Source organism: Pygocentrus nattereri, chromosome 7, assembly GCF_015220715.1.
Source record: "Pygocentrus nattereri isolate fPygNat1 chromosome 7, fPygNat1.pri, whole genome shotgun sequence".
NCBI lineage: Eukaryota > Metazoa > Chordata > Actinopteri > Characiformes > Serrasalmidae > Pygocentrus > Pygocentrus nattereri.
The window spans coordinates 22,012,313-22,037,315 of NC_051217.1; the positions used below are offsets into that span (position 1 = coordinate 22,012,313).

General features: G+C 42.2%; 2 protein-coding genes across 2 annotated transcripts in view; one reads left to right on the forward strand and one right to left on the reverse strand.

The window, feature by feature from the left end:
- Positions 1–1,895: 1,895 nt before the first annotated feature.
- On the reverse strand, positions 1,896–15,970 carry LOC119263720 (adhesive plaque matrix protein-like). The gene is made up of 6 exons (XM_037540204.1): positions 15,711–15,970; positions 3,247–4,599; positions 2,873–3,130; positions 2,514–2,756; positions 2,229–2,426; positions 1,896–2,142 (listed from the first exon to the last, which is right to left on the reverse strand). The coding sequence occupies exons 1-6, from the start codon at positions 15,968–15,970 to the stop codon at positions 1,896–1,898; spliced, it is 2,559 nt and encodes an 852-aa protein (XP_037396101.1).
- Positions 15,969–25,003, forward strand: part of LOC119263721 (adhesive plaque matrix protein-like) — a 12,078-nt gene continuing 3,043 nt past the window's right edge. Inside the window, exon 1 of the mRNA XM_037540205.1 lies at positions 15,969–16,179. Within this exon, the coding sequence (XP_037396102.1) occupies positions 15,969–16,179 (211 nt within the window). The remainder of the gene's footprint in view (positions 16,180–25,003) is intronic.

Sequence of the window (25,003 nt, forward strand, 5' to 3'; positions counted from 1 at the left end):
CCACTATCTTCCTAGGTTTGCTCTTAAAGGTGTTATTAAGAAAGGTCCTAAGAAAAAGCCTATGTCAGATTCATGCAGTGTGCCGTCTGCTTAAACCACCTTTATGCTCTTGAGTGTTTGTAGACTGAAGAACAAATCCCTAATAAGCCGTGGGCTGGAGGTTGGGGATTAGGCCTTGTGACTGGAACGTCACCAGCTCGATCTTCTGAGCTGACAGTCTGTGACTGAGGTTCCCTTGAGCAAGACACCTAACCCCCAACTGCATCCCGGGTGCTGTGGATAGGGCTGCCCACCCCTGCTGGCAAATGTGCTCACTGCCCCTAGTGTGTGTGTTTGCTAGTATTCATGTGGTGTTTCACTGAACAGATGAGTTACATTGCAGTGGTGAAATTTCCCCGTTGTTTGACTAATAAAGGTCACCTAATCTAATCCAATCGAATAAGAAAACAGTGGTGAATTTCCTCCTAAGAACGGTTGGTAAATGAGGCCTGATATAGTATTACTCCACAAGAAGTCAGCTGAAATTAAACTGAAGGTAAAACAGATGTCGTAACACAGGTTAAAAAGCCAAAACAATTGTCCTGGAAAAGTTATTTACTGCATGCTCTATAGCTAAGATGTTTTTCTCAATGGCAGCTCATTTAATGCCTGTTCGCTTCTCAAAGCAGCCAATAACTGTCCAAGCCTGCTAAACTCAGTCACCCATCACCCACTCAACACCCACCTGCACGAGCCAGCAACCTATTGGCTGTTTACCTGAAATAATTGCAGTACTTCCAAATGAATCCCGTCCACCAATTATTTAGCGCTGGATGTCCAGACCTCTATGATCCAGATTTTTTCAGCCGAGTGAGCTCTCCCACTGGTTAGGACTTTAGGAGCTGGGCTGAAGTTAGATGTGCACAGTCACTACATTTTGCAGAGTCAGTCACTACAGACCTCCAAACTTCATGTGGCCTTCAAATTGGCTCACAAACAGCGTAGAGAGCTTCATGGAATACGTTTCCATGGCCGAGCAGCTGCATCCAAGCTACTACAAATATTGTGATATGTAGAGAAATAGGTAGAATTTTTTTATATTGTGAAAATATAATATTGTGAAAATACTGTGATATATGTTTGTGACTATACCTGCCACTACTAGTCTGTAGACAAAGTATCTATAATACATTTAATTTGGTAATAACATCAGTTTCATCAGTACGTTTACAGAGCATTGAAGATGAAACCAAATCATTAAATCTCTGCCCACTTAAAGTAGGTTTTAAACCCCTCTCGACCTTGTTTTACCCCAAACCCACCTCCCCAGCTCATGCAAACAGTCCTCCTTGTCCTTGTTAGAAATATCACAGATTAAATCGGCGCTCAGATGCTGCCTCCCAGGCTAGCACACATTTCCATCAGACGCCATCTAGGGCTAGATTTTATCTATCTCCTCCGGAGATAAGGACAAACACTCACACTGCTCACACACTACTGTATCCATATCACACACACACACACACACACACACACACACACACACAACTCTATCTCTATCTGTATCTTGTCTGCTTCTGTATTCTTTACAGTAGTTTGCAATGTGACATACTTCACTCCATGTCTGTAGATAACAGTGAGTCATACAGTGTCAGAAACCCAAAGTGAGTGGGTCCATTAGAGATACTGAACAGTTCCACACAGTTTGAGCGAATATAGTTTGGGCTGTCTGGGCAGAGATGGTTTGGTCAGAGACCGTCTGGGCAGATACAGTCTGGGCAGAGACGGTTTGGGCAGAGACAGTCTGGGCAGAGACAGTTTGGCAGATATAGGCATATATAGGTATATAGATTGAAGGCTAGTGCAGGTGGGTGTTGAGTGGGTGATGGGTGACTGAGTCTAGCAGGCTTGGACAGTTATAGTCTGGGCAGAGACAGTCTGGACAGATACAGCTTGGGTAGAGACGTTTTGGGCAGAGACAGTTTGGGCAGATACAGTCTGGGAATATACAGTCTGGACAGATACAGTCTGGACACATACAGTTTGGGCAGAGACAGTTTAGGCAGAGACAGTCTGGGCAAATATGGTTTGGGCAGAAATGGTTTGGGCAGAGACAGTCTAGGCAGAGACAGTCTGGGCAGAGACGGTTTGGGCAGATACAGTCTGGGAAGACACAGTTTGGGAAGATACAGTTTGGGCAGAGACGGTTTAGGCAGAGACAGTCTGGGCAGATACAGTTGGGCAGATACAGTCTGGGCAGATACAGTTTGGACAGATACAGTTTTGGCAGATACGGTTTGGACAGATACAGTTTTGGCAGATACGGTTTGGACAGATACAGTCTGGGAAGATATAGTTTGGGCAGAGATGGTTTGGGCAGAGACATTCTGGGCAGATACAGTCTGGGCAGATGCAGTCTGGCAAGATACAGTTTGGGCAGAGACAGTCTGGGCAGAGACAGTCTCAGCAGAGACGGTTTGGGCAGAGACAGTCTGGGCAGATACAGTTTGGTCAGAGACGGTTTGGGCAGTTACAGTTTGGGCACAGACAGTCTGGACAGATACAGACTGGGCAGAGACAGTCTGGGCAGAGAGGTTTTTGGCAGATACAGTTTGGGTAGATATAGTTTGGGCAGAGACAGTCTGGCCAGATACAGTTTGGGCAGATACAGTTTGGACAGAGACAGTTTGGGCAGAGAAAGTCTGGGCAAATACGGTTTGGGCAGAAATGGTTTGGGCAGAGACAGTCTGGGCAGATACAGTCTGGGCAGATACTGTCTGGACAGAGACAGTTTGGGCAGAGACATCTGGGCAAATATGGTTTGGGCAGAAATGGTTTGGGCAGAGACAGTCTGGGCAGAGATGGTTTGGGCAGAGACAGTCTGGCCAGATACAGTTTGGACAGAGACAGTTTGGGCAGATAGAGTCGGGACAGATACAGTCTGGACAGATACAGTTTGGGCAGAGACAGTTTAGGCAGAGACAGTCTGGGCAGATATAGTTTGGGCAGAGACAGTCTGGCCAGATACAGTTTGGGCAGATACAGTTTGGACAGAGACAGTTTGGGCAGAGAAAGTCTGGGCAAATACGGTTTGGGCAGAAATGGTTTGGGCAGAGACAGTCTGGGCAGATACAGTCTGGGCAGATACTGTCTGGACAGAGACAGTTTGGGCAGAGACATCTGGGCAAATATGGTTTGGGCAGAAATGGTTTGGGCAGAGACAGTCTGGGCAGAGATGGTTTGGGCAGAGACAGTCTGGGCAGATACAGTTTGGACATAGACAGTTTGGGCAGATAGAGTCTGGACAGATACAGTCTGGACAGATACAGTTTGGGCAGAGACAGTTTAGGTAGAGACAGTCTGGGCAGAAATGGTTTGGGCAGAGACAGTCTGGGCAGATACAGTCTGGGCAGATACCATCTGGACAGAGAGAGTTTGGGCAGAGACAGTCTGGGCAAATATGGTTTGGGCAGAGACAGTCTGGGTAGAGACAGTTTGGGCAGATACAATCTGGGCAGAAGCCGTTTGGGCAGATACAATTTGGGCAGAGACAGTCTGGGCAGAGATGGTTTGGGCAGAGACAGTCTGGGCAGAGACAGTCTGGGCAGAAATGGTTTGGGCAGAGATGGTTTGGGCAGAGACAGTCTGGGCAGAGACAGTCTGGGCAGAGACAGTTTGAGCAGAGACAGTCTGGGCAGAGATGGTCTGGGCAGAGACAGTCTGGGCAGGGATGGTTTGGGCAGAGACAGTCTGGGCAGAGACAGTTTGGGCAGAGACAGTTTGAGCAGAGACAGTCTGGGCAGAGACAGTTTGAGCAGAGACAGTCTGGGCAGAGACAGTCTGGCCAGATACAGTTTGGGCAGATACAGTTTGGACAGAGACAGTTTGGGCAGAGAAAGTCTGGGCAAATACGGTTTGGGCAGAAATGGTTTGGGCAGAGACAGTCTGGGCAGAGATGGTTTGGGCAGAGACAGTCTGGCCAGATACAGTTTGGACAGAGACAGTTTGGGCAGATAGAGTCTGGACAGATACAGTTTGGGCAGAGACAGTTTAGGCAGAGACAGTCTGGGCAGAAATGGTTTGGGCAGAGACAGTCTGGGCACATACAGTCTGGGCAGATACAATCTGGACAGAGAGAGTTTGGGCAGAGACAGTCTGGGCAGACATGGTTTGGGCAGAGTCAGTCTGGGCAGAGATGGTTTGGGCAGAGACAGTCTGGGCAGAGATGGTTTGGGCAAAGACAGTCTGGGCAGAGACAGTTTGGGCAGAGACAGTCTGGGCAGAGACAATTTGGGCAGAGACAGTCTGGGTAGAGATGGTTTGGGCAGAGACAGTCTGGGCAGAGATGGTTTGGGCAGAGACAGTCTGGGCAGAGATGGTTTGGGCAGAGACAGTCTGGGCAGAGACAATTTGGGCAGAGACAGTCTGGGTAGAGATGGTTTGGGCAGAGACAGTCTGGGCAGAGACAGTCTGGGCAGAGAGGGTTTGGGCAGAGACAGTCTGGGCAGAGATGGTTTGGGCAGAGACAGTCTGGGCAGAGACAGTTTGGGCAGAGACAGTCTGGGCAGAGACAGTTTGAGCAGAGACAGTCTGGGCAGAGATGGTTTGGGCAGAGACAGTCTGGGCAGAGACAGTTTGGGCACACTTGTTGCATTGATTTACTACATGTGAATAAGTTAACACACCATTTATACACTTGTGCGCATTTTAACTCATTAAATGACCAGAATTTTAATACACAGTTTATAACCTAAGAATAGCTCAACCAGTTTACACGGGAATCCCTGTTGTTACTGAATAAGGAGCCTTACTATGTAATACGCCTGAGATTTTAAGGGGTTAAAACACAACTACTGTGGTTGAATTTAATGTAATAATTATAGTAATATAATGAGGAAAAATAAAACATGAAATGTGGCCTGGGCAAAACCTATGACACTTTATTTATTTATTTACTTAATTTGTTAAACTGACTAAATAAATAGGAATTATGCACAAAAAATGCCATATTCAAGTTTTTCTTCTAGAGGATATGCTAATATACTTATTTTCACTCAGAAAATCCTTTATTTTCTTTTACTTTTTGGAGTAAATTATGCATTTTGTAGAAAATAAACAGGTAGAACACACACATGCTGTTATGCAGGATGTGAAATCTGAGGAATCATAGAAGTGTGTGAAAGTTTGTATGCAAACTGTGCCAAATACGTGTGTTTAGATAAGCTAAAACTTGAGGAAACATGATGAACATGAGCACGCATTAGAATTTCCCACATGGTTTGTATACATGTAGGTCCCTGTATGTACCAATCATACATCCCATATGAGTAATGATAATAATATGTCTTATATTTACTATTTACTATATAGGTAGGTACCAACATTTAATGATACCATTTCTCATTCATAATGTATGTATATATATATATATATATATATATATATATATATATGATTTACATAGGTACCTATATTTAATAATGTATCCCATATATATTTTATTTATGTACGTAATGATAGATACATACTATGGTGACGTTGCCAGTCTTATATACTGTTATTTCAGTGCAACTTCAGAGTGACACCTCAGCTGTGAGTGTCCTCTGTTCCTCACTGAGGGACCAGAAGCACACACACACACACACACACACACACACACACACACATACACACACACACACACACACACACACACACACACACACACACACACACACACACACACACATACACACACACACACACACACACACACACACACACACACACACACACACACACACATTCACACAACCAACACATATACATCAAACAAAGCTCTGTCACACTCACATGGTGGATCCCAGCTTTAAAGAATTAAAAGGAACGATAGAGTTAGGACAAAGACAGAGAAACAGATGGTGAGAAGAACATTCCAAACACACATACACACACCTCCCTACCACCGCCCCCAACACACACACACAGAGTTCAACCGAGGCTTCATCACACAGGCAGGACACGACTGACCCTGGAGCAGACCTGAGAAACACTGTCAGAGATAGAGAGAGAGAGAGAGAGAGAGAGAGAGAGAGAGAGAGAGAGAGAGAGAGAGAGAGAGAGAGAGAGAGAGAGAGATGGCAAAAGAGATGAGGAGAAAGAGAGAGACAGATGGTACAGAATAGATAAAGAGAGACACACAGAGACAGAAAGAAAGAGACTTTGACGTTTATGCATATTTAATTATAAAGCTTTATGTAGTTATATTTATATTATTTTATATTATTTTACATTATGTATCATGAAATCAAAATATTGCACTTAATACAAACAGAAATGATACACATCAGAGAAACGTCACGTTAGAAATTCACTAAAAATCCAGCTTGTTCATCAGGCTCACAAACCTCCAGACCCGCCCCTCCCTCCACCCCATCCCTCCAACAGCAAACATAGTTCACACCATCAATGAGGTTATAATAGAGAGAAAGCATGTGTGTGTGTGTATGTGTGTGTATGAGAGAGAGAGAGAGAGAGAGAGAGAGAGAGAGAGAGAGAGAAAGAGACAGAGAGAGAGACAGAAAGAGAGAGAGAGAGAGCGCGAGAGACAGAAAGAGAGAGAGAGAGAGAGAGAGAAAGAGAGAGAAAGAGAGAGAAAGAGAGAGAGAGAGAGGGAGGTATGAGAGGAAAGGATGTAAAGAGACAGCAGAGGGAGGCTGTCAGAGTGTTTGGCGCGGGCCATGAATCAAAGACACACACACACACACACGCACACACACACACACACACGCACACACGCACGCACGCACGCACGCACGCACGCACGCACGCACGCACACACACACACACACACACAGGCTGCCTGCAGAATGGCCCTATCAGCCCTAAAGGTGTGTGTGTGTGTGTGTGTGTGTGTGTGTGGTGGGTTTAGAGGTAAGAAACTCAGCTGTGGTCATTCTGTTCCTCTGTCTGGACTCATTTCGTTCTCTGTCCTGAAACAGCTTCAGTCTGGCTGGAGTCAGTTAAAAGTTAAAAGTAAGGAAAAAGGTATCACTTTACAACAAGCTTAGTCTTATGCAGGGTTCATCAATTAATAATAAAACATTAATAAGCACCTATTAAGCCAGATTAAAAAGCAGGGATTGTTCAGTAATGTCTGCACCACAACTTCAGACCTCACACTATCAGTCCTGAACTCTCAGCTCCCTCTGTTTAGGAACTGCGACCACACTTTCAGCTCTGAGTGAGGGAGTAAACATTCAAGTGTAGATTTCACTACACTCTTAAAAATGATGGTTCTTCAGAGGTTCTTTAATAAAGAAAATGATTCTATATGGAGCCGTGAACACTCAAACAACCCTAGCATGATTAAAGGGTTATTTGCTTATGAAGTTGTTCAGAGGGATGGAGAATATGCTGTAGACGGTCCTATGTAGAACTTTTTGAAAAGGGTTCTATATAGCTCCAAAAAGGCTTTTCTATCGTTACAATGTCAAGCTCTTTTCTTTTTTGGTATTCTGAAAATTGAAATAAAGCGAGATAGATATGGTTACCAGGACAGGGACAGAGGTATTGACTGGAACGGGAACAGAAACACAGACAGGGACAAAGTAACACAGGAACTGACACGTACACAGTGACAAGGACTGAAGCAAGACTAGAGACTGGAAACAAGACAGACACAGAAGAAGAAAAAACTGTGGGCCACACAAGGCAGAAAACTGGGAGTTAGGTCTGAAAGGAACTGGGAACTGGAAAATCTGGGTAGCTGGCAGGAGGACAGCACTGGAACAGTACACTGGGAGGCCGGCATTGGAATAGGACACTGGGAGGTCAGCACTGGAACATGACACTTGGAGGCCACCACTGGAACAGGATACTTGGAGGCCACCACTAGAAGAAGACACTGGGAGGCCACCACTGTAACAGGACACTAGGAGGCCACCACTGAAAGAAGACACTCGGAAGCCAGGCTTAAATCACAGGCAGGCAGAAGGATAGGAGTGGCTTGAGCCGCAGGTGAGAAGACAGAAGGAACCAATTCACTGGTGCTCTTTAGAGCTCTGGTAGGCGCTGTGGAAGCAGGCAATGGCTAGAATTTACATCAGATTTGAAGTCCATGAACTGATTAGCAGAAGTGACCACAGCAGAGATATCTATGATGAAACAAATGAAACATAATGCAAATGAAACAAATGAAAAAAGCTACATAGGGGTGAATTAAAGTAGCACTACAAAGCACAAATGCGGTCACAAAGGCAATGCGAGACAAACAGACTAAGCAAACACAAGGTTATAAATACACTGAGATGAAAGAAGGAACACCTGGGACCAAAGAGAGGGTGGGACTACAGACTACACACAGGTGAGAAAGATAATAAGGAGGCTGAAGAGGGGCGGAGACAGAAACCAAAACAACAACAAAAGAACAAGGCCAGGGAACACAAAAGGACAGAGACAGACCAGAGAAACCGGGACATTGTCTCTCCATTCTCAGCATTCATGCTGTAAATTCTTTCTTATGTGAAGGTACATCACTGTTGTAAGAAGTAAGTAGGCATGTTTACAGTAGATGTATTGCTGGTTAGATGTTTGGTTATGGTTGAAGTGTCCTTTTAAAAATCCTTGAAAGGTTTGATTTCCTAAAATTTCATCCACCTTATTCCTGCGCCCCATGATGCTTTGAGTGGCTTATGGACATGATGTGTGAAGTGTACACAATCTATATATCACTGCTGTCGGAACAAAACCTTGTACGTCCAATTTTGCCATATTCCTGTTGCTCTTTACATTGCGCATACATTTCATGATAAAGAGACCAAAAGAAATTGTGTGAAATGAAAAAAGTCTGATTACACTGACTTACATCCAAAGTAAAGAAGGTTAAAAAAGGGAAGGTTTTTTCCTTCTCCTGTAAAGTTACCATTTTGGAGACAGTATATAGATATAGAATATCTATATACTGTATAGGTAGGGCGGCACGGTGGCGTGGTGGGTAGCGCTGTCGCCTCACAGCAAGGAGGGCCTGGGTTCGATTCCCCGGCCGGGCAACCAGGGTCCTCTCTGTGTGGAGTTTGCATGTTCTCCCTGTGTCTGCGTGGGTTTCCTCCGGGTTCTCCAGTTTCCTCCCACAGTCCAAAGACATGCAGTCAGGCCAATTGGACATGTTACAATGTGAGTGTGTGTGTGAGTGACTGTCTGTGTCTGTCTGTCTGCCCTGCGATGGACTGGCGACCTGTCCAGGGTGTATCCTGCCTTCCGCCCGAAGACTGCTGGGATAGGCTCCAGCACCCCCCCGCGACCCTGACGGAGAAGCGGCTTGGAAAATGGATGGATATACTATATAGGTATAAAGTAAATAAAAATGTAAACTATCTTTAATACTGCAATGAATCATTTTGTGTTGACGTCTGTAATCGATCTGTCAAGAAACCTGAACCTGCATGAGGGAAACAGTTTAGTCAGACAGCTTTCTATTCACAGCCCACACAGATTACTCACACTAATGAAGTCATTTCAGTAAAACTTTCTATGAATGCCATGTTTTTAAGCATTTATATACACATTCATAACATGTTATAATGCATTCATAAGGCATTATAAACATGGTTATACATATTTATAAAAATGAATTACACTGAATTACACTTTCTAGCTATGTTTATTATATATTTTAAAATGTTAACATAATGCATTATATGTAGTGTTGATAACATGTTATATTTGATACTAGAGTGCTGTCACTGTAATTTGTTCCCTCACTGGTTCTAATATTAAGTGCTAGAACCCTTCACTCTGTATCACTACACTACAGTTCAGTAATGCTGATTTCTGCTAGCATTCTATTAGATATGCAGCGTTGAGTTAGTGCCAGGCTAACGGTGGTGCACATATATATATACATGTATATGACACCTTATGAATGCATTATTACATGCTATGAATGTGTTTATAGATGCTTACAAACTTGACATTCATAGAAATTGTTACCATAATTTCATTTGAGCTTATTCATTTTGTTCCACTCTTATGTGCAAGTATAAAACCATAGAACAATGCAATTACACAGCAACAATTCAGGTAAAAATCTGTTCATTTGCTTTTTTTTTTTTAACTAGTTGAAGATAACACTCCTCACTTGGTTTATAAGCTGAATTTTACTGTGAGTGTAAATGAAAACTTTTTAAGCTCATTAAAGTCATGCAGGTAATTTATGATCACTGTCCAGAGAAAAACAAGTATCTCCAACACACTAAGTTTACAGGAGAGGCCAAAAACATTCTTTACTTTCAGTGGAAGTTAATGTGAAAAGATTTTATTCCATGTGTTTTTGGAACATTTCTTTTGGTCCATTCATCATGAAATTTTCACACAACATAAACGGCAGCTGCTGTGCTCAAATGGTGTAGGAGAGAAAAATTGAAAAAATGGAGATACACATTTTCCTTTGAAAAGTGACAATATTCTTTACTTTGTATGTCTCAGTTTAAGTAACTCCTTTTGAGAAGGCTTGAATTTGAAGTTTGTATTTTTATTATTGGAGCATTAACCTGTTAGCTTTCTGTTTATCTGCTCAGCCTATTCTAATAAGAACAGAATATATCCAAATATAAAAAGAATATAAAGTGTACTTAACTTTCATAACTTTCATATTTCATAAGCTGCATTCAGAAACTGGGCGTCATATGAGGCTGTAACTCTTCTTTCCACTCAAATAGATGGTGATGTCATTTTAAACCCTTACAATAAAAGAAGCTGAACTCAGTTTGTTTTTCTACTGAAAGTCGACCCATTTTTCCCCAAAACTCTTGGCTATAAATTATAAACAGACAGCGTCTCTTCAGTGATCTGCTCTGTAAACATTACGTTTATAAAATAACACAAAGAGCGTCTGAGATTTTTGGCTTTCAGCAGTAAATTGTAAGTATATATTGATACGTGAAGATCATAAAACATATGTTCTGTTAACTTAAGGGAAACTTTTACAAAAGAAAAATCCAGTTCATTCAGTTACTGAATAATTTGTGTTACAATTTGGGCATGCAAATTGCCACAATTGGCCGCTCTCAGTCATCCCTGTGCTTTTGTTTCGGTTTTGATCTTGTCCCTGTGCTTTTGTTTTGCTTCTTTCCCTGTCCTGCCCCCTTGTTTCCAGACCCTGCCCTCAACAATAGCTTCACTTTTTCAAACAGTCATGTTCATATGCTCATTGAAGTTGCGCTTTCTTGAAATGGGGCAGTTGTAGGCTGGAGGTTAGGGAACCAGCCCTGTGACCAGAAGGTCACTGGTTTGATCCCCTGAGCTGACAGTACATGACTGAGGTGCCCTTGAGCAAGACACCTAACCCCCAAATGCTCCCCAGGTGCTGTGGATAGGGCTGCCCACCGCTCCAGGCAAGTGTGCTCACTGCCCCCTAGTGTGTGTATTCACTAGTGTGTATGTGGTGATTCACTGCATGGATGGGTTACACTGCAGAGGTGAATTTCCCCCATTGTGGGACTAATAAAGGTCACTAAATCTAATCTAAAATGTTTATGCTCCTATAATACTTTCAGTTTTGGCTTGTAGTAAGAATTGCAAAGTGTACAATCTCCCAGAAGCTCTATACACACATTTAATGGGACATGAAATGATAACTTGCCAAGTAAGCATATTTTCCATGGCTCAGGTAAAATAGTAATGAATGACACTTCCTTCCTCAGCAAGATATTTCAGTCATAATCTTGAGTTACAGTGGCCACATGAAAAATAAGGTGGGTAGTTACATTTTTCAGGAAGCGTAAAAAGGCAGCTGGCATTTTCAAACGAAATAAAGAGTTAAAAAAATGAAAGAATAAAAACGCACTTAAGGGGTTTTCTTATGACAGTGACGTTCATTTGGTTCAGTAATTGTTCAGTGTGGCTGTGGCTCCGTCTGTTTCCAGCTTGACAGAGAGTGCTCAGTCATTTGTTCCACAGAATAATTCATATTTCCAACCAAAATTATGCCATTTAAGAAAGGTCAGAGCGCTGAATGTTTCCAAAATAGCTCAATGCCTAGAACGAACTGTGCAGACATAGAGAGGATTATTTTATGAGTTCATTTATGGTGGCTAATTGATGTCTAAATGCTTAGAACTCATTTCAAAATTTGAGGCACAATAAAAACAAGGAAAGGGATATAAAATATTAAAAGAGAGATGTGCATGTTTCCCAATAAAGATCCTTTTAAGCCACAGAAAATCCCAGGCTTACTATATACTAAGGCTTATAATTTAATAACTACAGGAACTTCAATGCAAACTGGCTGAGCTATTCTTACGTTATAAAAGTGTGAAATAAAACTTTGGGCCTGCTGGTGGGACCTGGTCATTTAAGGGGTTAAATAACCTCCACATACACCGATCAGGCATAACATTCTGACCTCCTCCTTGTTTCTATGCTCATTGTCCATTTTATCAGCTCCACTTACTGTATAGCTGCACTGTGTAGTTCTACAGTTACAGACTGTAGTCCATCTGTTTCTCTGATACTTTTTTACCCCCTTTTACCCTGTTCTTCAGTGGTCAGGACCCCCATGGACCCTCACAGAGCAGATACTTTTTGATTGGTGGATTCATTCAACAGAACGCTGTTGGCTGGATATTTTTGGTTGGTGGACTATTCTTAGTCCAGCAGCGAAACTGAGCTGTTTGCAGAGTATGCAGTATGCAGAAGTATGCAGAGAAGCTTATGTATCTCAATTTCCCAGAAGAATAGAAGCTGACATAACTAAAAAGAGGACCAACTCCATAGTAATGGCTATGGGTTTAGAATGGGATGTCATAAAAACCACTGTATGTGTCCCAATACTTTTGTCCGTATATTTTGCAATATGTCTCATTGCACTTGTGCAGACATTGCTTTAATGTAGAACTTTTAAAGATGTGTTGTGTTTATGATGAGAGTGTCATTCATACATGTTCTTCTTTCCCAATATTTATACTCAGAATAAACAGAAAAGATTCATTTTTTTCACAACAAAATGAATGCAAACATATTCAGTTCATCATATAGAACGTTTTGCAGCTTTGCAGCTATAACAGCTTCAACTCTTCTGGGAAGGGTTAGGAGTGTGTTTATGGGAATTTTTGACCATTCTTCCAGAAGTGCATTTGTGAGGTCAGACACTGATGTTGGACGAGAAGGCCTGGCTCACAGTCTCCGCTCTAATTCATCCCAAAGGTGTTCTATCGGGTTGAGGTCAGGACTCTGTGTAGGCCAGTCAAGTTCTTCCACACCAGACTCGCTCATCCGTGTCTTTATGGACCTGCTTTGTGCACTGGTGCGCAGTCATGTTGGAACAGGAAGGGGCCGTCCCCAAACTGTTCCCACAAAGTTGGGAGCATGAAATTGTCCAAAATCTCTTGGTGCTAAAGCATTAAGAGTTCCTTTCACTGGAACTAAGGGGCCGAGCCCAACTCCTGAAAAACAACCCCACACCATAATCCCCCCTCCACCAAACTTTACACTTCTCACAATGCAGTCAGACAAGTACCGTTCTCCTGACAACCGCCAAACCCAGACTCATCCATTGGATTGATAGACGGAGAAGCGTGATTGGTCACTCCAGAGAACACGTCTCCACTGCTCTAGAGTCCAGTGGTGACGCTTTACATCACTGCATTCCACGCTTTGCATTGTGCTTGGTGATGTAAGGCTTGGATGCAGCAGCTCAGCCATGGAAACTCATGGAAACCATGAAGCTCTCTATCCTGAGCTAATCTGAAGGCCACATGAAGTTTGGAGGTGATTGACTCTGCAGAAAGTTGGCGACCTCTATGCGCCTCAGCATCTGCTGACCCTGCTCTGTCATTTTATGTGGCCGACCACTTTATGGCTGAGTTACTGTCATTCCCAATTGCTTCTATTTTGTTATAATACCACTGACAGTTGACTGTGGAATATTTAGTAGTGAGGAAATTTCACGACTGGACTGGACTGTTCCACAGTGATCACAGTACCATGCTGGAATTCACTGAGCTCCTGAGAGCGACCCATTGTTTCACTAATGTTTGTAGAAGCAGTCTGCAGGCCTAGGGGCTTGATTTTATACACCTGTGGAAGTTATTGGAAGTGATTGGAATACCTGAATTCAATTATTTGGATGGGTGAATGAGTGAATACTTTTGGAAATATAATGTATAACTGAGTGTCAACAGCATAACTGTGGAAATGTATGCCGTGTTTACTGATAATGATGCCCAATGGTAGCATATGTATTGTGAATAATGTAGGTCCTAAAACAGATCCTTGTGGAGCACCATGCTTTACTTTTGTGAGGACAGATGATTCACTGTTTATATTAACAAAGTTATAGTGATCAGAGTTCTTAATTGTTTGGCAGTCTCGAGTATGATCAAAATACAGAGGGGCGAGTTTTTTTCTGTTGTACGATTTTACTTTTTATTGGAGGCACATAACCTAGAGTAGATCTAAATGTATCCTCTAAGAACTTGGTCCTAATATCTAACTCGGTAGAATTGGATGGACAGCTGACCAGGTGGATGGAAGCTGATAGGTGAAGAAGTTTTCTGACAAAGCTGCCAGCTGTAGAGGAAGTTATAGTTCACTTAACACAATAGCATTGTGATGAACGTGCATTACCACTAAAGCAAAATTCATATGAGATATTATCACATATTCATATATGGTCTGAGACTGCTGTACTCTGGGGCAGAAAGTTATCTATATATATATCTATATATCTACACCAAAGGTCAGTATTCAGTCTTGAGTGTGGTTGTGAGCCCCTTTGGGTGAAACCTATGGAGTCTAAGTTAGATATAAATGCCTTACTTAGTGCATCTTGTGGATTGTCAAAATGGATATTAAAATCTCAGACAATTATTACTTTATTTGAAAACGTTATTAAGAACTGAGAATATGGCCCGGGTGGCCTGAAGATTGTAATTAGTGGAAAGGAATTTTTATTTGTTCCTTGGTCAAGTATATTAAGTAAAAGAACTTTGAAAGAAGAGAATTTGTAGCCTACTTTCTGGCTCACGTCTAAAGCTTTAGTGTGGATGGTTGCTATACCTCCACCCTGGCCGCTTAAACGAGGGCTATGAGCATAGCTGTAGCCTGTGGGAGTGGCTTCATTTGGACTAAGGTTTTTTTAATTGGGTCCACTTTTCTGTGAGGCACAGAGCATCAAAATCGTGATCGGTAATAATTTAATTTACAGTGATGACTTTAGATGTAAGGGATCTTATGTTAAGCAGTCCTAGTTTTAGACCAAAGGTGCGGTCATTGCAAACTGGTATAACTGGTCGGATATTAATCAAGCTACTAAAGCAAACTTTTAGAGGCTTTTGATGCTTTGCTTTATTCGGGGAACAGACACAGTCTCAATGAGAGCAACCTATGTGGCGTCTCAAGGCAGTTTGCGCTATGAGCATTAGAATTTATAGGATCGGTATTTTTATAAGCACTTGCTATATTTACCATATAAGTGCTAGCATTCGCCTTATTTTGAACAGTAAAATTAACATTATTAGCTATAACATTTCTATTTTTGCCACTACTTATGTGGCATTCACTTTGTAGTCTGTGGATGGCTCTCTTGATGTTCCGTAACAGGACAACAGATCCCAGATGACTAGGGCGAAGCCCATCCCTCTGGTAAAGTGCTGGCTGCTCCGAAAACGAAGACCAGTTATCCACGTAGCCCAGGCTAAAACATGAGCACTTGGAAAACAAGAGACAGTGGAATGGTTGTTTATACCTTTTACTTGTATATGGCGGGCAATAGAGCTACAAATACCATTTCAGTTGGGCAGTCTGTGTAGAGGGCCGAGGTGCTGGCGTGGGCGATAAGGTCCTGGGCACTAGGGTGGGTGACGAGGCCCGAGGCGCTAAGGCAGGTGCCGAGGTCCGAGATGTAGGTGAAGGCGTAGGCGATGAACTGAGGGTGGCGAAGCAGTTGCAGGAGGTAAAAATCAGCTTGGGTGTCTGCAAGGACTTCTGCTGCACTGGCATTCTCAGGGTCCATGTGGGGCTGGCGCGAGAACAGCGCCTCCTGGTGTAGATTGAGACAAGGCTGGCTCAACCACAGAAGGGGAAACTTCCCAGGCAGCTTCAAGCTGCGACTTCTGCCAAAGGAGCTTGTCCTGCTTTTTCAGGATGGTGGTGATCTGCCGGTCCAGCCGGGCCAGCTCCGAACTCAGTGCCTGGAGAGCATGTTCTTGGGCAGGCGCCATGGTGAGTGGACTGAGAAAGTATCCGTGTGAGAGAAAGAGAAAGAGAGAAATAGAAAATAAAATAAGAGAGAGGCGTGAGATGTAATGGTGGTTGACAGCCTGCTAACTGCTAATTCTTCAGGTGGAGGTTGGACGCTGCTCGATCTGTAGCTCTAAGCTGTGCTGCTCTCTGTTGCACACCCTGACGTTCCATCTGTCACTCACAGTGACATCATCTCTGTCACTTAGATTTTGTTGTCAGTTTAAATAAAGACTTTTAATTGTCATTAAAATCATGCAACAGGCATTGTTTACAATGTAAAAAATGGCTTGTCAGATCTACCTAAAAATATTTTTAATGTGGTAACAAGTAAATTAACCCTTGTGTGGTGTTGATGTGGTGTTTTTTTTTTTTTATTCAATACAGCCATAACACTTATATAAATATAGCAGATGTTTAAAATATCACATATGTCCAGCATAGGGTTCTTTAGCAGCCGTAGCCAGTCAGCAGCCTGTCCATGTTGTCCACCCTCACATACACACACACACACACACACACACACACACACACACACACACACACACACACGCACACCTATACACACACACACACACACACACACACACACACACACACACACACACACACACACACACTGCAGGCCATGTAGGAGGAGAACAGAGAGAAGGACACAGCACCTCCACACTTTTACTCCCTACGGGTTCAGCCCAGCACCACACGTGTAATATAAATGTGTGGGGGGTGAACAGAGTGAAGACACTGAAAATGAGGTATTGTTCATGTTCTTCACAGAAAATGAGCAAAGGCCAAGAATCTGAGGTTGAAATAATAATAAATCACATCAATTTCTAATGTTAGTAAACATTGAAAATATATCCCACAGACCTGAACACCACATGAGGATTAACTAGTTTTATTCAACCTAAATAAATACTTGATATTGATAAATGAATGATTCTTTCAAAGTATTTTAGTTGAAAGTAACTAGTTCAATTGCTTGTTACTGCAAGTGACCCTTAGTAGTCCCACGGTGGGGAAATTTCACCGCATTTAACCCACCCGTGCAGTGAAACACCACAACCTCCAGCCCACGACTGCCCCCAGTTTTTTAGGTAGATCTGATGAGACATTTTTTACAGTGCACTCTGTGTGTCTTTGAGAAGACTTGAACTCAAAGTTTGTATTTTATTATCGGAGCGTTAAAAATGAAGCATCGAATTGACTTAAAAATGTTCCCAAGTGGATCCGCACAACTGTGTTAAGTACCTTTTAAAATGCTGTTATGACTCCATGGGTCATAATGTGCATTGTTTTCTGTGTCTGTCTTCTCTCCCATACTGCTTTGCAGAGATGTGGCTGCACTAGTTGGCATCACCAAGACGCATCCAAGAGGAAGAAGCGGAGCTTTGTTTTTGATGAGGTTTTCATTCTGTTCTTGGTTCTCCGATCAGTTGTTGAAGGATCTTCAGTCGGAGAGCTCTGTCTGTGTAAGAGCTTAAATGTCAGTGCACAGCTCATTATTGCTGTGTTGCCTGTTTATTGAGATTTTCATAAAGATAGCTTATGGTTTGTTGATAAGGCATTTTTATTGAAGTGGGCTGTAAACACTGAGCTAACGTGGCTGCTCAGAGATGTAACTCTGGTATATAATCTCTGTAACGGTGAGAGAGGGTTATTTTTCTTTGTCTTGGGTTTCTCCGGGTTTGCTTTAGTTAATACGTAAACTTAGTAAGGTTAATCATTGTAATAGTTTTTCTTCTGTTTAGTAGGTGAGTTAGTTTTCCCTAAATTGAAGTTTAGTTTTGTTCTGTTTGTTATTTTCTGCTTTCCTCCCCTGCTGATCCACTAATACCCCATCCCCTTTTTCCTGCTTCAGAATACTTACAGTGGTGCTTGAAAGTTTGTGAACTCTTTAGAATTTTCTACATTTCTGCAGAAATTTGATCTTAAACTTCATCTGATTTTCACATAAGTCCTAACAGTAGATAAAGAGAACCAAATTAAACAAATGGGACAAATGAGGTCCTCAGCATTTCTACAAGATTAAGGTCAGGACTTTGACTCGGTCATTCCAAAACATTAACTTTATTCTTAGCTATTCTTTGGTAGAATGACTTGTGTGCTTAGAGTCGTTGTCTTGCTTCATGACCCACATTCTCTTGAGGTTCAGCTCATTATCCTTTAGAACTTGCTGGTATGATTCAGAGTTCATTGTTCCATTAAGGATGCCAAGCCGTCTGGGCCCAGATGTGGCAAAACAGGCCCAAACGATGATACTACCACCACCATGTTTCACGGATGGGACACATTTTTAAACCAACCTTTGTGACCTTGCAGACTATTACACACCTTGCTCTTGGTGTGATCTTTCTTGGTTGACCACTTCTGGGTAAAGTAACCATGGTCTTGAATCTCCTCCATTTGTACACAATCTGTCTGACTGCGATTGGTGGAGTCCAAACTCTTCTTTTCTGCAACCTTTTCCAGCCAGATGAGCATCAACAACTCTTCCCCTGAGGTCCTCAGAAATCTGCTTTGCCATGAAACACCTCCACAAACATGAGTTGTGAAGGTCAGACTGTGATAGATCCCTCACACCTGATCGCTATCCCATTGAAAACATCTGACTAAAATTTTACCTTCAAATTATCCCCTAATTCATATACTTTTACTGCTCTCAGATATGATATATTGGATCATTATCCTGAGTAAATAAATGGCCAAATCTAATATTTTTGTCTCATTTTTTTAATTTGGTACACGTGTGTAAAAATCTGATAAAGTTTTAGGTCAAATATATGCAGGAATATAGAGTTCACAAACTTTGAAGCACCACTGTAAAATTAAGAAAATGAGAATACATTTGTTGTTATTGCAACATTAGACCAGATCATTACAGATGCTTAGTTGAGTAATATGTTCTCAAATTAAACACGGTTATGTTCTACTAGTTAAAGCAGAAAATGTTAATTGGTTTAAGTTAGATCTACATCATTCTAGGCTATTACTGTGTTACTGAGCTTTTGCAGTATAACACTCTGCAGTGGGGCACATGTTAACTTGTACTTACAGCCAACAACAATGTTGGCTCAGCAGCAAAGCAGCGTATAAACATAAGCACACACAGTGAAAGATACAGGGAAAGACAAGACAAAGAGGGTGAATAACAACAAATGAATTAATAGATGATCCCAGGAGCCAATGGGGAATGGGGAATATACTGCGTTTTACTCAACAAGTTTACATTAATCAGACAAACATGTATGAAGTAAATCTGACAGAGTTGTGAATTTCACTGAAACAACACACTGACTAGATCAGCACCTCCAAGTCTGAGTCTATGGTTTTAGCCCAGAAAAGCATGGCATGCCCACTCCAGGTAAGGGGAAAGGACGTGCCCCAGGTGGAGGAGTTTAAGTATCTTGGGGTCTTGTTGACGAAGAGGGATTGTGAGATCGACCGCAGGCTGGGACAGGCTGGTTCCAGGCTATAGTGGTGTTTGTTGGTCAGTCTATATCCCGTCCCTCACCTATGGTCATGAGCTGTGGGTAATGACAGAAAGAATGAGATTGTGAATACAAGTGGCAGAAATAAGCTTTCTTCAAAGGGTGGTGGGCTACACTGTAGGAGGTGGGCCTGTTGGAGGTGTAGCAGGCACGACCTACCAGAACAAGACCCCAGGGTCATCCTAGGACCTGCTGGAGGGATTATATCTCCAAGTTGGCCTGGGAGCAGCTTGGGGGCCCCGGGAATGAGCTGAAGGAAGTTGTAGGGGACAGAGTTGTCTGGGATTCTCTGCTCTCCCAACTACTATCATGACCCTATCTGGACTAAGCGGTTAATGATGATGATGATGATAACGATGATGATGATGAACATACTGACTCAGTTTCACACTACAAAAATAATATCTTGCCAAGTAGAAGTTATATCCAACTTTTCTCCCTTTGAGATTGTTGTAAGCTCATTTTAAGATGATTTAACTTGTATAGAAACATGTCTGTACAATCAAACATTTCACACCAAACCACTCTGAATGACTTTGTTTATATCAATTGGCATTTGACGACAGTGAGGGACTCTGCTGTCCGGTTAGCCAGTGGACATATGTTCCCCCGTCTGGGTGCCAGGACAGAGAAGAGTCTTTATGCTTGTCTTCAGTGCATCTGTGTAAGGATGACGGGTCAAGCCGAGCTGTACTTGAAGCTCAAAGAGCTCTAACTACAGATTGAGTTTTAATCATTGTCATGAAGTATTGAGGGGCTGGTCCATTTTTGACTCTGTACAAATCAGCATTTTAAATCTGATGCATGCAGCTACAGGAAGCCAGTGGAAGGAAGGCAGCAGTGGTGTGACATGAGTGAACATGAGATTGAAGACGAGCCATGCTGTGCATTCTGAATCAGCTGCAAGGGCCTGATTGCCCACACAGAAAGACCAGCCAGGAGCGAGTGGCAGTAGTCAAGCCTTGAAATGACAAGAGATTGAACAAGCACCTGGGTGGCCTCCTTAGAAAGAATTATTCACAGTGGGGGTGATAGGAACCAGACGTCCACCTCTGAAAGCCCCCTGGATGATGTCTGAGACCTTGTTTTGATAAGATTTTGGTAAGATTTCATGCAGGCTGCTGTGAAGCAAAATACTTTTTTCCAGCTCCATCATTATTTTGTCATCATCAGCATGTCATATAAAGCTCAGAAGACTCATGTAGGTTCACTGGTGGTTTTGGATAGTAAATAAAATGGCTATATCTGTGTTGTAGTCATGGTGACCCCTGGTTCCTATCACCACCACTGTGCAGACATCTGAACCATTCCACACCAAACCTACTCTGAATGACTCAGTTTACATCTCAACCAGTGAATTAAAATTTATTGTATTGATTTTATTGTAAAACACTAAATGAAATTCCCACTTAAAGGGAATTAATGGTTATAACCATTATTTGTAATAGCATCCTGGAGGGAGGCGGGGGGGGGGCATTAAACTGTGAAACTGTGCAAAAGCCTGAACGTTTATATCTTAACAGCTTAATTTTTCAGAGGATTACAACAAAAAAACAGTGTAATTCTCCTTTAACTGAAATGATATTATAACATTCTGTGGGCTACCGAAAGTCAGTTATCCATGATATTGGCCCTTTAAGTGGGAATTTCATTTATGAATTATGTCTGATTCCTAAGAAAATTTTGAGGGTTTTGAGAGGGTTTCAGCCTAAGATGTATTTTTATAGCAGAGGATTACATGCAGGGTGTTATGAGGCAAAACACTCCCTGAAATTTTATTTTTTTATTTATTTAGATTTATCGCTATTTTACCATCATTAATATTCCATAAAACTCATGTAGGTTCACTGGTGGTTTTGGATGGGAAATAAAATGTGTTGTAGTTGTGCTGACCCCTGGTTCCTTTCACCACCACTGTAAAGACATCTGAACCATTTCTGAATCACTTTGTTTACTTCTCAACGACGGAATTATAGAGAGACTATTAAAAAAATGACAGTTAAAAAAATCTATGAAATTCTCCAATATCAAAACTGACATTTCCATGTGTGAAAAAAGGAAGAATGATGCAGAATGAATTATGCAGAAAATTAAAAAAAAATGAATTTCCCTTTAGTGTGTTAAATAGTCTTGATTTGTCAGAGATTAAGGCTTCTTTTATTCACAGCTATATCTGACGAAAAACGTTGCTATTTGCCACTAAATAATAAGCTTTAGGACATATTAAGCCTGAAAATTTAAAGGAGTTAATATCAGTTATGTTTACCTAAAACCTTAAAATATGTTGCCTAAATAAGTCACAATGATTATGGAAGCAGCCCTTTATGTTGCTCCACTTGTGTTTACAACTTTTGACTGTTGGTGTTGCTGAGCTTGTATTGCATAGAAATTTGAATGTTAGAAATCCTGTTGGGTTTGTTGAACAATCCAGCCACAAAGATTTTCCTCCTCTGCCTGCCTGCCTGATGTCATTGCTGGACATGGTTGCACAGTATGGACAAAGTACTGATATTACTGCTGAAATGAACCTTGAAATATATGAAGAACATATTGGTGAATCAATACTGTGATTATGGATAACAGCTGGCCTGCATTATTTGCCTTTATTTGTGGATGCTGAGGCACATGGTGAGGTCGCCAACTTTCTGCAGAGTCAATCACTTCAGACCTCCAAACTTCATGTGGCCTTCAGTTTAACTCAAGAACAGCACAGAGAGCTTCATGGAATGGGTTTCCATGGCCGAGCAGCTGCATCCAAGCCTCACATCACCAAACACAATGCAAAGCGTTGAAGTGCTGCCACTGGACTCTAGAGCAGTGGAGACGTGTTCTCTGGAGTGACCAGTCATGCTTCTCTGTCTGGCAATCAGATGGATGAGTCTGGGTTTGGTGGTTGCCAGGAGAATGGCACTTGTCTGACTGCATTGTGCCAAGTGTAAAGTTTGGTAGAGGGAGGATTATGGTGCGGGGTTATGTTTGAGGAGTTGGGCTCGGCCCCTTAGTTCCAGTGAAAGGAACTCTTAATGCTTCAGCACCAAGAGATTTTGGACAATTTCATGCTCCCCACTTGTGGGAACAGTTTGGGGACAGCACCTTCCTGTTCCAACATGTCTGCACAACAGTGCGCAAAGCAGGTCCATAAAGGCATGGATGAGTGAGGAACCTGACTGGCCTGCACAGAGAGTGAATTAGAGTGGAGACTGTGAGCCAGGCCTAGTCATCCATCATCAGTGTCTGACCTCACAAATGCACTCCTGGAAGAATGATCAAAAATTCCCATAAACACACTCCTAACCCTTTTGGAAAGCCTTCCCAGAAGAGTTGAAGCTGTTATAGCTGCAAAGGTTGGGCCAACATCATATTAAACCCTATGGATTAAGAATGGGATCTCACTCAAGCTCATATGAGTGTGAAGGCAGACGAGCGAATACTTTTGGATATAAAGTGAAATTGATTAGCAAATTATGTATTTTGCAGCTGCATCACTGGACATTTATACACATCTTGGTGGTCATCATAGGATTAAACACACTTCCTTATGTTTATCTTAGTGCATCAGACTGAAGGAGTCATGGTTCATTAGCCAAATAGCCCCTCAAATTAGCCCCATCTTCCATGCTCTTATATATAAGAGACATCATGCTGTTGGAGTGGACATCCTGTGAAGGGAAAATCTTATGCAATACAGCAGAGGCCCTTGAGCAGCAGCAGTTTTGAGGGACATGTGATGTAGATCTCGCAGTTGATGCATGACATTGACAACTTAAAGGGAAACTCCACCATTCTTTTCAAAAATTTCAGCATACTTCAGTCATGATAAACCAAAAAAAGTCATTGAGTGGTTTGGTGTTGAAATGGTTCGGATGTCTTTACAGTGGTGGTGATGGGAACCAGGGGTCGCCATGACTACAACACAAATATAGACATTTTATGTACTATTGAAAACCACCAGTGAACCTCCACAAGTCTTCTGAGTTTTATAAGTGATGCTGATAATGACAAAATAGTGGAAAAAAAAAAATCTTTGAGGACTGTTTTGCCTCACAACTCCCCGAATGCATCCCTCCACTATAAAAAGACATTTTAGGCCAAAACCTCATCAAAACTCTGCTTTTTAGGAACCTGAATATTTTACATCAAACCACTTGTTACTTAATTACACAGAACATTAAAAAAAAAAATCAACCATGGAATTTCCCTTTTAACTGAAATGGTGTTATAACTGTGGACTACTGCACAACAAAGGGTTAAATAGACTTATGTTAATCTCAGTGTGGGAAACTGAAGGATTCACAACTCATTAGTCAAGTAGTCCCCTATATAAGCCAGCCTTCCATAGTCTTACACAGCAGGGACATCGCATTACACAGAAGAGGCATTATGCTGTCAGGGCAGATATCATCCATGAAAAAACCCCAACAGTGACGTCATTCTGCTGTCCAGCAGTGGGCCTTCATCAGCTCGAGTGGACTGAGAGTTGAGTAGATCCGAGGCTTACACGATGCGTTTCTGCTCTGAACCTCTTCCTGCATCTTGAGATGAGTGAATATCTATGGTGGTAAAAATACAACTCAGTCACACTGCAGATGGCTGGTGGGTCCTTTGAGCAATACAACTTGAGTGAAACCACCTTTAGTCATTGATGAACCACTTTAGGGGCAGTCATGCGCTGCAGGTTAGGGAACCAGCCGTGTGACCAGAAGGTCGCCGGTTTGATCCCCTGAGCTGACAGTACGTGACTGAAGTGCCCTTGAGCAAGACGCCTAACCCCCAACTGCTCCCCGGATGCTGTGGAAAGGCTCCGGGCAGGTGTGCCCCGCTGGTGACATCCTGTATGTATAAAAATAATGCGTGGCCACGACTTACTAAGATGTGCAAATGAGATAATTTAGTTATGGCCCTTAATAAATCGTGGGGATGGAATCCTAATCCATGGCCATGACTTACTAAGGCTTGAGAATGAGATAATTAAGTTATGGTCACAACTTTGAAAAGTGTGTGAATGAGAACTTAATAAATGGCCACGACTTAGTAAGGCATGGGAATGAGATCCTAATGAACAGCCATGACTTACTAAGGCTTGAGATTGAGATAATTAAATCATGGCCATGACTTACTAAGGAGTGATAATGAGATAATTAAGTTGTGGCCACTACTTAGTAAGGCATGGAAATGAAATCTTAATGTGTGGCCACTACTTAGCAAGGCTTGATCTCATTCCAAAGCCTTACTAAGTCTTGGCCAAGGCTTAAAAATCTAATTCTCATGTCTTGTTAAGTCATGGGCATTTTAATTTTAATTTTAATTATTATTTT